Source organism: Grampus griseus (assembly GCF_964374135.1).
Source record: "Grampus griseus genome assembly, chromosome: 6".
NCBI classification, from domain to species: domain Eukaryota; kingdom Metazoa; phylum Chordata; class Mammalia; order Artiodactyla; family Delphinidae; genus Grampus; species Grampus griseus.
Genome location: NC_139000.1, coordinates 2,961,524 through 2,974,883, shown reverse-complemented (window position 1 = coordinate 2,974,883; position 13,360 = coordinate 2,961,524). Strand labels below are relative to the sequence as shown.

Here is a 13,360-nt window from a genome sequence, read left to right as displayed (position 1 = left end):
GACCACGTCACACACACGTCAGGCAGTGGGTGTCTGTCCCAAAGTGCAGTCACCACTGTCTGGGGCCGTCAGCTCTCACAAGCCTCCCCTGCCCCTCGGTCCCCCTAGGACAGGAATTCTAAACTGGGGACTCGGGGCAGGCGAGCAGACAACTTCTGGGTGATTCCAAAAGATACGCTGGCCCCAAGCAAGGATAAGAAACACTCCTCTGGCCGTGAGGGAAAGTGAAATCCCCGCGGTTCTTTGTGGCGAGTGACCCAGGAGCCCTGGCAGTGACCCCTGTCTTCAAGGATGGTCGAATGCTCTGGAAGGGGGGTGTCTGGCTCCCGAAGGCGGTAAAGCGGGGGGGCTCTTTAAGATAGTGATGGGGCTCAGGGCCCCGGACAGATCTCACCGACCCCAAATGACATTCCTGGAAAGAGCAGACCCAGCCCCTCTCGCAGAGACAAACCCTTAAAAGTCGCCACTGGATTTAAAGGAAAGCTGAGAAAACAGCTGGGGTGAAGCAGAGTTATGAATGAAAGGGTTAGAGGGAGCCCAATGCAGCCCCTGAGGGAGTGTGTCCTTCCGGGCCCCGGGGGGGACGTGACGAAACAGAGACGCCATTACTTGTCAAAAGGTTGCCCGATACAGGGCTCAACGTCCAGGGTGCATAACGCAGTCACCAAAACGATGTCGTATGTCTTCTAACGACTGCAAGACACCTCCTGAGGTGAGTCCATCTGCCCAAGGTCCCCTGGGCCCTTTCTGATGTGAGTCAGGAAGAAGAAGTCCTTTGAGGTGGAGGGAGAGGTAATCAAACCTGGGCCTAGTCAGCCGGTCCAGGCCCCGAGGGTGTGAGGGGGGCAGTCAGGGACCACCTGGATGCTGCATCCGACCAGCAAACGTCACTTCCCACTCTGGGTACGTAACTAAGAGCAGCGACGTGACACGGGGCAATGGATTCTCATTAAGAGCCTGCACTCTCTTGCTGGGAGCCGTGACGTCTGATTCACGTGTCTCTTAACGTCCTCGCCCCCAGTTAAGCTTCTGTCTGGAAGCGTTTCCTTCCCCGTGACCCCAGGGTTTCTCTTAACCCCGTCACCCGGGAACCATCCATCTCCTTTTTGCCTTTGGAGTCCTGACAGCCTGTCCACAGCTGGAGAGACACCTGCTTGGAGAAGCAGTGTCAACAGATGTGGTCCCGCTGTCCCTTTGGTGGTGGACGGTGAGGGGTGCCGGGCTGTGTTTTCACTATCCTGACATCAAACCAGGCTCATTTGCGGAAAACCAAGCACGTTTCTCCACCCCACCGGCTCCCGGCTCTGCTCCCTGGCTGGGGGCGGGAGATGGAGCCGCACCCCACCAGGCACACACGCCGCCTCTTACCAGGGTACAGCTGCTTGGTGGGCGCGCTGAGTTGGGCATCTTTTGTGACCCTGTAAGCGACATCCGGGCCTTTGGAAGATCGCCGCGCTGCACAAAAGCCTGTGGTCTTGGTTATTCCGTCAGGCAGGTTGTGAAAATCTAGAACCTTCAGGAGATCTGCTGGCTGAGCTGAAAGGACAAAGAGGAGGTGTAGGTTAGCCACGGGCAGGCAGGGAGTGCCTACGGGGCAGGCCCACCCTCGGGTGAGCCCCCGGAGGGTTTAGATGAGCTGGAAACCAACCTTCACCACCTCCCGTCACCCACACCTCAATCTCTGACGCTCAGGAGATGGATACCAAGGGATCAGCTCAGAAACCGGGTGCTCCTGGGGGCAGGACACCCCACTTTGTAGAAATGCCCACGGCCAGAAATTTTCCCGACCTGGTCCCTGCAAGCAGCCACCCCCCAGGAGCAACGCCTCCCTGATTTTGCACTCACGTTGCTCTGTTTCCCCAAGTGCCGAACAAGCCCCGGGCTCCCGGACACCTCTCCTCATTCATGCCACAGAAGACCCACCCCAAACACAAGCTGAAAGGCGGTGTTAGATCCCACAGCTGATGGAAGCAGCTCTATAAAGGCTGGTCCCACGCAACGGGAGTGACTGACAGCTCACGAAATCTGTTATGTAACTGCTGGAGCGCGTGCCCCTCCTGGGTGCCACTGAGAACAGCGGGCATGCCCCCGGCACATTTTATCCCCCATCCTCATCCAATTAAAACGTAATTTCCCCATAACAGTTTACACAAATAGTCAGACTCTATCTGCCCCCAGAAGACCGGCGCATACAGGGCAAGACAGTGCAGAACCAAGAGCAAGAGAGGGGCGGGTCCCTGCATCGCTTCTGGAAAGTTCCTGACCTCCCTCCAGGGCCCCGCAGAGAACGGAGCAGCCCCTGATGGCAAGGGAGAAGCTGGCATTCTGGTGAGCTCAACCGTCCCCCACAAATGCAAAACATAGCCTCCATGTGCCTGCACATGCCCCAACCACGTCAGAAAGACCCCAGACCTCCAGGCTGTGAGGACCGCAAGCTTGCGATCCACACGCCCCCCTGCCCTAAACAAAGCCAGTTTCGTATGCAAAGTTCAGCTCACGCTACTACAAACAAGAGTCCTGGGAGTCCAGGCAGAGAAAGTAAACTTGAACTTGGAGTCAGCGTGACAGGACATCTGTGCAGCTGGGCTTTTGGGGAACCCAGTGGCCAGCACCCGCCTATCCATGTGGGTGTGGGTGGGGCTGCCACACCCCCTCCACTGGAGCATGTGGGCCTCTCTGGCCAACCAGAGCACAGCACCACCCTGTCCCTGGGGCTTGGTCCAGGGCTGGGCATGTGACTGGACCAGGCCCAGGAAGCTCCATCCTGGGGCTCTTTCCTCTCTGCTCTGCTGCCTTCACTCACGGATGACGACCCTGCAGCTGCAGGTGGCTGTCTTCTGGGGGTTGGGGGAGCGCCTGTCTGAGGATGTGGACAGACTCCCGCCACACAGCTTGGGCTCCTGGATCAAGCCATGCCTGAAGAAAACTCATCTATACAAACCAACAGGTTGTCATCATGCTTCTGCCAATTCGGGTTAGACGCTGACACTTGCTACTAAAAGTCCACATGCACTGCTGGGTGCAACAGCGGGCTGACACAAGCTCGCCCCTGGGGTCTCCGGGCTCCGTAACCATTCAGTTCCCCGGCCCACTGGCCTTCCTCCCCAGAGGGTCGTTACATGCCTGGGACTCGCTCAAGAGGAAAGTTCCACCTTCTTAACAAGGGTGATAGCTTTGGAGGTGAGAAAGGACCACCAGGGCCGCTTTCCCCTTGGCCGGGTTCTGAGCAATCCTGCAGCCAAGCTGCTGCACGTGGAACCCAGCACAGCCGTCGGGGGTGGGTGGCCATGCAGCCCCGCTGCGTGTCCAGGTAAGTCCTTAGCAAGAGAATCACCCAGATGGAAGCCTGGAAGGGGAGCAGGTGCCGGGCGGGGCATTTAGGGCAGGCATGGTGGACGGTGCCAGAGGAAGGGGGCACGGTGCCCTGTAGGCCATTCCCACCATGAGGAGCTGGGCATGAGGGGAGGACGGCAGGTTGGGTCAGGCTCTGAGGGGGACCAGGGTGGAAGCGAACTGAAGCTGCTCTCCATCACTAAACACACACCAAGCCCCCGGCCCCGCCCACAGTTCCCTGCAAGGCACCGTAATGCCCAGATTCCAGGGTTCTGAGGTCCCCTGTTCCAGCGGTGTCATTTCTACAACTCGGCTTTGCTGCACACCTCTGTCACTTTAATCAAGGGACCAGAAACCTGGGGGATGAGGATTTCCCACCTCTGCAGAGGGAGGGGCACGGTAGGGACCCAGGACACCCTTGGTCCAGGCTGGCGTCCACCACGAATAGAGTTGCTGCTTCTCAGAGCCTCTCTGATTCTCCTGGGGGGCTTCAAGCTCCTGCCCAGAGCCCTCCCCCCACACAGGGGGGTCAGCCCCTTGCGCGTGGGTGGCACCTCCGAAGCGCTTGGCACCAGTGACCCCTCCCACCCCGCGCCCCCACCCCCCCACCAGAAGCTTGTCCACTTGACATCAGAAGCAGAGCCAGACGCAGGTGCCTGGCACAGCCCAGGGCCTCGACTTGGCCTATGGGGAGAGATGGCCATGCCAGCCGCTGGCTCACCTGCCCCGTGACACAGCCAAGCTCTGGCTCATCTCTGAGATGGTCGGCTCCAAGGTCGGCTGTGGCCAGGAGAGGCATCAAAGATCCGGGCTGGGCGTCTGGGACTCACATCCCAACAGACGTGATGCTCTTCCCAGATGCGCAGGCTTGCGGACCTGCTTCTTCCATGGCCAGCAGAGAGAGCTGTTTCCCAGAAGCTCTCCAGGCCATGTTTATGGACCTCTGTTGCAACAAGCTGAAAAGGCCGCCGACATTTCCAGGCCCAATGCCACCCCTCCTGCTTGTGCCAGAGCTAAAACAGTATTTTTTTTATTTTATAAAAAGTGTGGTAACGGCTTCCATGGTCTCTCCTCCCTGGGGACGCCAGAGGAGCCTTGGTTCCTCTATCAGCGCAAGAATTCCGCTGGGAGACAGCACCAGCTTTGGGGACAAGTGGGCGGGGGCTTGAGCCCAGCATCACCCCCCAGGGAGAACATCTCAGGGCCACTTCCTCTGGGAAACAGCCCAGCACAGTTCCTGGGACACCAGAGCCTTCTCCTGGCTCCTCCCTCCGAGCAGAGAACGTCCCGGGGCTCCCTGGGAATCACCGTGGTCCACTGGTTCAGGGAAGACAGAAAAGGAACTGACCGTGCAGCCCGTGCACCCTACCGGGGCCCCTCCCCACCTGAGAACCACAGGTGACGTGAGCAAGGCAGCTCCAAGGGCTTCGTGGAAACAGCCTGGTGGCTTCCACGTAACCCTGGTCGTGACGGGGATCGCCCCCGCGCTGGGAGCCCCCAGGAGCGGCGGGCGCCAGGTCTGGGCTCACTCAGGCTCTTCCAGTGTCTTCCTGTTCCGCGGAGCCTGGGCGGATGAAAACTACATTTCCCAGACTCCTCTGCGGGGAGGGCTCGGGATGAAAATTATGTTCCACACTCAGAGGGGAGCTGGAACGGGAGAGAAAGAAACCCTCTCCTTGCAGGGTCTGGGACCAGGTCACGGGGTCCATTGACATTTGCAGACTTCTTGAAGTCTGGGTGCCCTCCCACTCTGGTGGTGTGACCATGAGTGGGGGGGGGTCTGGTGACCCCACCACTCCTGCTCTGCCAGTGGCTGTGTAAGCCCCCGATCCCTGCACTGTCTCCTTCCCCTACAGTAGCCTGCTGCTCCCTTTCTGCTTGTGCACTGAGCCTGCCTGAGACCGCGTAGATGGAACCAGGTATTACACCCCCAGACCCACAGAGGAATGGACGCCGGAGAGGTCAGTTTTAAGGCAGAAAGGGGGCAGCTGAGAAAGGATTTGGAAACGTAGAGTTGAGTTCCAGTTGCCCTATGCCAGAAGGGCAGCATGAAGGCCCTGAAAAGCAATGGCACAAAGGAGGGGCTCAAATATAGAAGTGTACGCTGTACACCTGAAACTAACACAGCATTGTAAAACAACTAGACTTCAATAAAGATATATATATAGAAGTGCAGGATTGATGGATGGATGGACAGATGGATGGATAGACAAACAGATGGATAGACGGACGGATGGATGGATGGATGGAAAAATGGATGGACAGATGGATGGATGGATGGACGGGTGAATGGACGGGTGGATCGATGGATGGATGGAAGGGTGAATGGACAGATGGATAGACGGATGGATGGATGAAAGGAAAGATGGACGGATGGATGGACAGACAGATGGATAGACAGATGGACGGACGGAAGGAAGGATGGATAGATGGATGGATGGAAAGATGGATGGATAGATGGACAGATAGATGGAAAGACGGACAGATGGACAGGTGGATGGATGGATAGATGGATGGATGGAAAGATGGATGGACAGATGGACAGACAGATGGAAAGACGGACGGATGGACAGATGGATGGACGGATGGATAGATAGATGGATGGATGGATGGATGGATGGATGGATGGATGGGCAGATGGATGGAAGGACGGATGAACAAGCAATACACATATGAATGGTGCAGATCAGGAGGTAGATGTCCCAGAGACAAATTTTACAACTGGCCTGCTAAGCAGTCAAACATTTCAACTGCCAATGGCAGCGTCTCCACCAACCACACAAAGATGACCTCTCTGCCTCCCCCAAAAGGCACTTCCACAATCATCCCTACAAGTCAGCTGCCCTGTGCTCCTCTGGACACAGCGTAACGGAATAAGGGAGCTCCATGTCACCCAGGGTCCTGCCGGCCCTCAGTTCACAGCTGCAGGACACAAGATGCCAAAGCAGCCGTGCAGAATGACTGCAGCACGCTGCACGCCCAGGACACCCATGACCTGGACCACCAGTGGGTCACTCCGGCCGGGCATGTGGAACCAGCGATGGCAGGACCAAAACCACCCTGGTGAGGCTGGAGGACACGGCACACACCCCCGCCAAGAAGAGTCAAGCTCCAGTGGCCAGCTGGCTGGTGACACAGCCGGGGACGCATCACTGCGCCTGCCCAACGCTCCGCTCCCCTGCCCAGAACTAGCGGAGCTGCCGGGGGGTTGGCGAGGGCATCCAGCACCTAGGAGAGCAGACGGAATCAGGTGACTGCTTTTAGCAGGAATTTAAATTGGTTTCTGGCAGTCAGCTGGCTTCTGGACACCCCTCCACTGTGCTCAGAGCAAGGAAGGGGCCACTGAGGCCAGGGCGCCAGTCTGCCCAGGCTTGAGGGTCCATCCCAGGCTCAGCAGCTCCTCTTTTGCGAGGGGAGCCCCTCATGGAAGAATGTTTCTCTGCCAACAATGCCAAGTCACAGCCCGCTTTCAGGAACGGGCGGAGGAGGGAAAGTAGGGAGAGGACTTAGGGTCACCACCCTGAGCTACAAAGGACGCGCCCTCAGAGTGGTATCAGAATGTTCCAGCCGGGCGCTGCCGACCAGTGCCACCTGTCTTCTGCCAGCCCCAGGGCACAAGAACACCGGGGTTGGGGGCTCCTCACCAAGTGCTGACATCAGCACCTCATCCCCCCAAGCCTTCCTCAGCCCTCAGAGCTTGATGTGGGAGGTGGGGTTCAGAACAAAAGTGACTCAGCCAGAAAGACCCACCTGAGCCCAGAGGCCCAGGGAGAGGGAGCCATTTCCACGGTTTAATGATTCACCCAATTTAATGTCCCCAGGTGTCAGCGGGGACACCAGTGCGGATGGAGCTTAGTCACCAGCCATGCAGAAGCTGCTGCACACACCGGGCACTCAGCCACGTTTGTTGAATGACTAAGTGAGCAAACCCACAGCTCTTACATATGACAGGCAGAGAGGGGGGACGTGACAACTTGAACACTGCCGCTACCTCACCGTGCCGCGCTGTCACCGTATCACGTTGGACTTAACTCTCGGAGTGACACTGAGCTGCAAGCAGGGGACACACTACCGTTCCACGTGCTGGGAAGGAGCTGGGCCGAGGTCCTGAGAGTCAGGCCTCCTGAACGAGGCTTGCCAGGGTCTGCACTGGCTCGAACTCCACTCCTGTTTCTGCTTTTCCCCCAATAAGCTATGAATATTCTTCAGCACATGCTGTCGGTAAAGACTGCCTTTGAAGCCCATGCCAGACAGTGTGTTCGGTCACCATCCCCCTCCCTCCTAGAGGCTCAGGCAGGAGCCTGTGACGCATCAGAACTGCTTGCGGTGCGCCTTGAGATTCCACCAGGTAACCCATGACCGAGTCCCATGCGGAGGCAACCTCGTCCTCAGCCCCCCGTGTCCCGCTCACCGTCTGCACAGCCCCCATCCCATACCTGCCTTCGCTGGTCTGGGAAGGCCACGGCCCTGGTGACGCATGCACAGGACACTCCAGACCCCGGCTCCCAGGCAGGGCTGCTGGGTAAAGTGAAGCCAGCTTGAGTCCCCGGCACCCCAGGGGGCGTGATGCTGTTCCGGCCTCTCCGGCCCTGGAGCTCCGTGGCCTGTCCTCCCAAGCACACAGCCCGACACCTGCCACGCCGAGCCCTCGACCCCGAGCCTGAGGCCCGGTCCTGCCAGCGTCTGGGGGCCGCTGGAGAAGAGCAAGCCGGACGTGCATGACGGGGGTGCCGGCAGAGGGGTGGGGGTGAAGGGGCTTTTGCTCACTCCAAGGTCAACGCCATCCCGTCTTCAAAATTCTCTGAACTGTCTAATTTCAGAGCTAGAAGGGGTCATAAATAACACCCAGGCTGATGACCTTTCTTCTGAAAGAGGAGCTATGTGGAGAAGGGGTGTGGCCATCTCGAGTTCACACAGCAGGCAGGTACAGAGCCGCCCGCAGCTTCTGATCCACCCCAGTCCTGAACTCCCTTCCACACGGCACCAGCAGATGAAAGACGGAGCTGGTGATGGGCCCCGAAACCGCAGCCCCACTGCCCTCACTGCCCTCGCCGCCCTGGTGTGTCTCTCGTTCCCTAAGTATAAATACACCTAATTCCCTGCGTGAGGTGGGTCTGCCTTCCTGGGCTGCGAGCCTCAGGAGGGCGGGGGCCCGGCCTGGCGTGTCCCTGCTGAAGCCCTGTCACCCGGCCGGCTCTCACGGTACCTGCCACCGAAGGCAGCATCTGTTCTGCATTTGCGGGGCGCCCAGCAGGCTCACCCGCGAAACACACCTGCCCTTCCCGCTGTCCCTGCTAGATCCCATCTTACGCTTCCCGGAAGCAAAAAAGAGTCATGGCTCTTACAGGACCGAGGGACGGCCAGTGAGTGGGGTGGGGAGAGCCGAGGGCCCCCTCACCCCGGGCCAGGGCCCCTCCCCACCAGCCCTCCCCGCGGGCCCCGGCACAAAGCACGTGGCCCTGTCGGGAAGGTCAGCCCAGCAGGTTGGAAAACAAACAGGCTGCCTTGGAGGCTCCGAACGAAATTCTTCTTCAATGACCCCACTGCGGGAACGAAGCGAAGGGGAGGGCCGGGGGCAGGTGAGGCAGGACACTGGGTGGCCATCCCCTGCTGGACCTTCCCCGGCTGCCACTCACCCAGGGGTGTCACAGGGGCAGAGACCTGAGCCCAGCGCAGGGGAACTCGGGCCGTGGCCACAGGTTGACAGGCTCCTGCGCTGACAAAGACCACCGCCCTCAGCTCTCCTCGGCGGGTCCCCTAGAACCTCCCTCTCCTCCACCCGGCCTCGAGGGCGCTCAGCCCTCTGACCCCAGCCCTTCCCAGGGGCCCACACTCCTCACCCAGGCCACACGTTACACGGTGCCCATGAGCGGCATCCCGGGGGGTGCAGTGCCCAGCGCCCGCCCTGCTCAGGCGGGGGGGGCCGCCTGAGGGCCTCTGAGGCTCGGCAGAGCAGAGAGTGGCGGATTGGAGGACGGAAGGGCCAGGCTCGAGCCCAGCTCTGCCCGCCCTGTGCCAGGGTGCCCAGCGGGAATGGACGTCAGGGGCCTGCCCGCCGGGCAGGGGAGCCCCTCCATCCCCTGCTTAAACCCCGCCTGCCTCACACCAGCTCTGACCTCCTGTCCATCTCTGTCACTTCCTGGGGACAAGGAACGGCCGCCAATGAGCCCAGCTCGGGCCCACGGGGGCCGGTGACAGTGCGCTTGCCCCTTGCCTCTGGTCCATTTTGAGGACCCACCAGCAGGGCTTCTGGGAGGATTTTTACCGAAGGAGACAGCGCCATTGTGTGTCATCATCCCTGCAGACCCGCCTGACTTGGCCTCCCCCGCACCCCCAGGGGTGACACAGAACACCCGGGTTAGGGTGCAGTGGACGTGACGCTGACCCAACCCCCTTGTGGGCCACGTGGCCCTGGTGACAGGGAGGGGTCACTTGGCAAGGAGGCAGCACCAGGACAATGGCTGCAGGGGTCTGGGGCAGGGCTGATGGGCGGTGGCACCCAGCCTGGGGGAGGGGCAGCTGGGCCCTGAGCTCTCCGCTCCCTTAGTCATCAAGACAGCTCACCAAGTAGGCACCTGCCTCTGCAGATGAGGAATCTCAGGCTGGGAGACGTCAGGTGAGTCATCCCAGGTCCTACTGGGATGCAAACAGCTGTCTGGCGGCAAAGTCTCCCGTCTCCCCCGACACTTCGGGGAGGAGAGAGGGCAGGTGCTCCCGTGACACCTCCAGAGAAACCACTGCCGAGCTCACTCTCCTTCCAGGGAAGGAACAGCAGACAGCACGGCAGCAGTGACGGGGTGGAGCAAGGTCGCTCCAAGGCAGCGAGAACCTGCTCCTTCTAGAGGTTCAGGACCCTGGGAAAACCTGGGATGGAGAGAAGATCCTCAACCTCCCCCATCAAGGGATGGCGGAGAAGCTCAAAACCCCGGGCTAAGAGAAGAATGACAGGTCAGAGGATGCCTCTCCTGTTTTACTTTCTACCTCATCAAAATACTGGTCGGAACATCAACTGAGAAAGCATCTCAGAGACACGGTCCTCTCCTTTGTCTCTTCAAAGTGCCACATGGGATGCTCAGTAAACCCTCACTGAAGGATGGACACATGGGCACAGGGATGAAGTGAATGGAAGGATGGAGGATGGATGGATGGAAGGATGGAAGGATGGATGGAAGGATGATGGATGGATGGAAGGATGGAAGGATGGATGATGGATGGAAGGATGGAAGGATGGATGGAAGGATGGATGATGGATGGATGGAAGGATGGATGGATGGAAGGATGGATGGATGGAAGGATGGATGGAAGAATGGATGGAAGGATGGAGGATGGATGATGGATGGAAGGATGGATGGATGATGGATGGAAGGAAGGATGGATGGAAGGATGGAAGGATGGATGGATGGATGATGGATGGATGGACGGACAGATGGAAGAAAGGATAGAAGGACAGATGATTAATGGAAAGATGACAAAAAGGAAGGATGGATGAAGCATGACTTCACAGATGACTGAGCAGACGGATGGATGCATGGATAAATGGATGGATGAGTGAGTGAATGAAGGAAGGAATGCCGTCATCTTGAAGATTCAGCTGATAAACTTTCACTTCTCAAAGATTTTAGCTACCAGCCATTCACCTGGCCACTCCCTGCCCTAGTGGCCTCACTCTCCCTCTGGGCCGGAGGTGAAGTCCCGTGTTATGTGGGTATCTTATTCCGTGGCAACCTCCTCCCCGAGCAGAGGCAAAGGCTGCACCCTGGCTCAGCACCCTTGAGAAGGGCCTGCCTGGGGGTAACGTGTGGTATGTGCTCAGGGCTCTAGGTCCTCCAGGGAGTGAGGCAGTGCAGAACGGACCACAGAGGGGACTTGCCGCCCAGCCCCCATCACCAGCAGGGCCTGGCGTAAGGTTCCAGACCTGGCAATTGGAGCACGTTGTTGATCACCCAGCTCCTGGCCCTCTCCCAGCTCCACGGCTCTCCTCTCCTGGCCAGAAACTCAAGAGCTCTGAGAAGCTTTTGACAGGTGGTTGGGAGACTTTATGGTGAAATGTCAGCTGGCGAGGGCACCGCCCTGCTTATAAACACAATGTTACCAGGGGGCGGCCACAGTGGGGAGGCAACTCCCCCATCCCCGCGTTCAGAGATGGGACGCGTCTGAAACTTGCTTCCCCCGGGGTGTGATGGCCGCCTTCCACTTCTCGTGGAGGCTGACCCGAGTGTCTGGACACCTGGCACCTCCACATCATCCCACACTAAGCCCAGATGCTGGCGGTGCCTCTGCAGGTTTCTAAAGGATGCAGGTGCCACCACCCAGCCTGAGGGCACCCACAGTCCAGCCTGGCCACCCCTCAGCATACACGCGGCTACTCAGAAGTCAGTCATGTTGCCCACGAGGACTCACTCGAGCGCCAGGTGACCTGCAGAGCCCTCGGGAAGGAGTCCTGCAGCAGGAGGAGAGAGGAAGACGGGGCTGCCGGGAGCCGGCAGGGGCCTCTCGGCTAGTCTGGGGCCACGCGAGGAATGTTCCAGGCTCAGATGCTCCCTCACCCAGCAGGGCAGCATGGGGACATCCAGGCAGGATGGAGCCGGGCCACACAGAGCAGGCTCGTTCCCACCATCCTGACGGCTGCGGGTGCTGCAACCAGACTTAGACCCCACTGCGAACTGGGAGGAAACGTCACAGCCGAGGGGCAGGAGCCCTGAGAAGTACGGGCATGTGCAGCTTCTCCCTGCGTTTACTCCGCACCTCTTCCTCTCATCGGTCATCCCTGCTTTTCACCTGCCTTTATAAAAACGTGTGAGCATATACGTCCCTCTCCCCTGTCAACCCTCAAAGGCTATGAACAGAACAGACACGGCCACGGACATCAAGCCTGCATCTGATTGCCAACGATGGTGCAAGGCAGCGAGGGCCGGCGCTGCCAGCAGGGGCTGGTCCAGGAGCGGAGCCCACAGGCGTGATGCAGAAGCAGACGATTAATCTCCCTTTCCTCAGAGGTAATTTATCTCCTTGTTCTGGAGGAAAGGGGTGCAGATGGCGCCCAGCGCCAGATTCCACACGCTGGGGTTGGCCGGGTTTGCTCGGGCAGGCTCTGCACAGCCCCACCTGCTTCCAGGAGGCCCAGAGGGAGGGCTGGCTGCCATCGGGCCAGCTGGGGTCACACTGGCAGAGGCCCCTCTGCATCCAGGGCCTCGCCCAGGCGGGGCACCCGGGGAGCCGTGCTAAGGAGGGACACGGGTACGGGCCAATTACAGAACCGCACCAGCTGTGGACCAGACCACCCCACCCCAGACAGCATCTTGAAAGGGACCAGCAGGACCTGTCCCTGAGGCTGGCCTGAGCTGCCACGCGGGCTTCGTTCACTCAGCGATGCTCTATGAGCATCTGCGCTTTGGCATGTAGGGAAGGTCCAGGCCGTTTCTGGACTCACCCTCCCATCACTGCAGAGGCCAGGCCGGGCCCTGGCTGTGCTGACCTGTGCATTTGCTGCCAGTGGGTCCCCAGGAGGAGACTGGGCTTCCTGCACGTGTTAGTGGAGTCCTCAGGACCCGGGACTAGAGGCAGTGACACCCACGATGGAACAAGTGCTAGCACACCCCAACCAACAGCGGCTCCATCACCCCCCCGGGCCTCCTGCCTCTCTTGGGAAGCCGTGAAAGGCCGCTGGAATTAACAGCACCGGAAACGCTGGACCTCCAGACTCCTTCCCTCCCTCGAGAGTTACAATGACAAGTCAAAGTGGTGGCCACAGGAGACCCCTTTGCTTCATGAAGACCCAGGAGAACCAGAGGCCACCGTACACCGGGGCGGGCCTCTGCCTCCTCCGTGTCACCCCAGCTCCCCACCACAGTCTGCCCTGGACGGCAGTAGGTGTTCCTGCAGCCCTGCCACTTCCCCACCTGTGAGCTCCCTGAGAGAAGCGACAGTAGTATCCTTCATCACAGCGGAGGAGAGAACTTAGCCTGGGGCAGACACTCAGCATACTGAATGAAGGAACGCCCAACCAACCCGCCATTATGAAACCAAC

General features: G+C 59.3%; 1 protein-coding gene across 3 annotated transcripts in view; it reads right to left on the bottom strand.

The window, feature by feature from the left end:
* Nucleotides 1-13,360, bottom strand: part of COL5A1 (collagen type V alpha 1 chain) — a gene marked incomplete at its 5' end in the record, with an annotated part of 155,075 nt that overhangs the window by 113,831 nt on the left and 27,884 nt on the right. For all 3 annotated transcript variants that reach the window (XR_014296933.1, XM_082657319.1, XM_082657320.1), the window contains one exon: nucleotides 1,369-1,536. Coding sequence is in view for 2 of the 3 variants with exons in the window: in XM_082657319.1 (XP_082513445.1) it covers nucleotides 1,369-1,536 (168 nt within the window). The remainder of the gene's footprint in view (nucleotides 1-1,368; nucleotides 1,537-13,360) is intronic.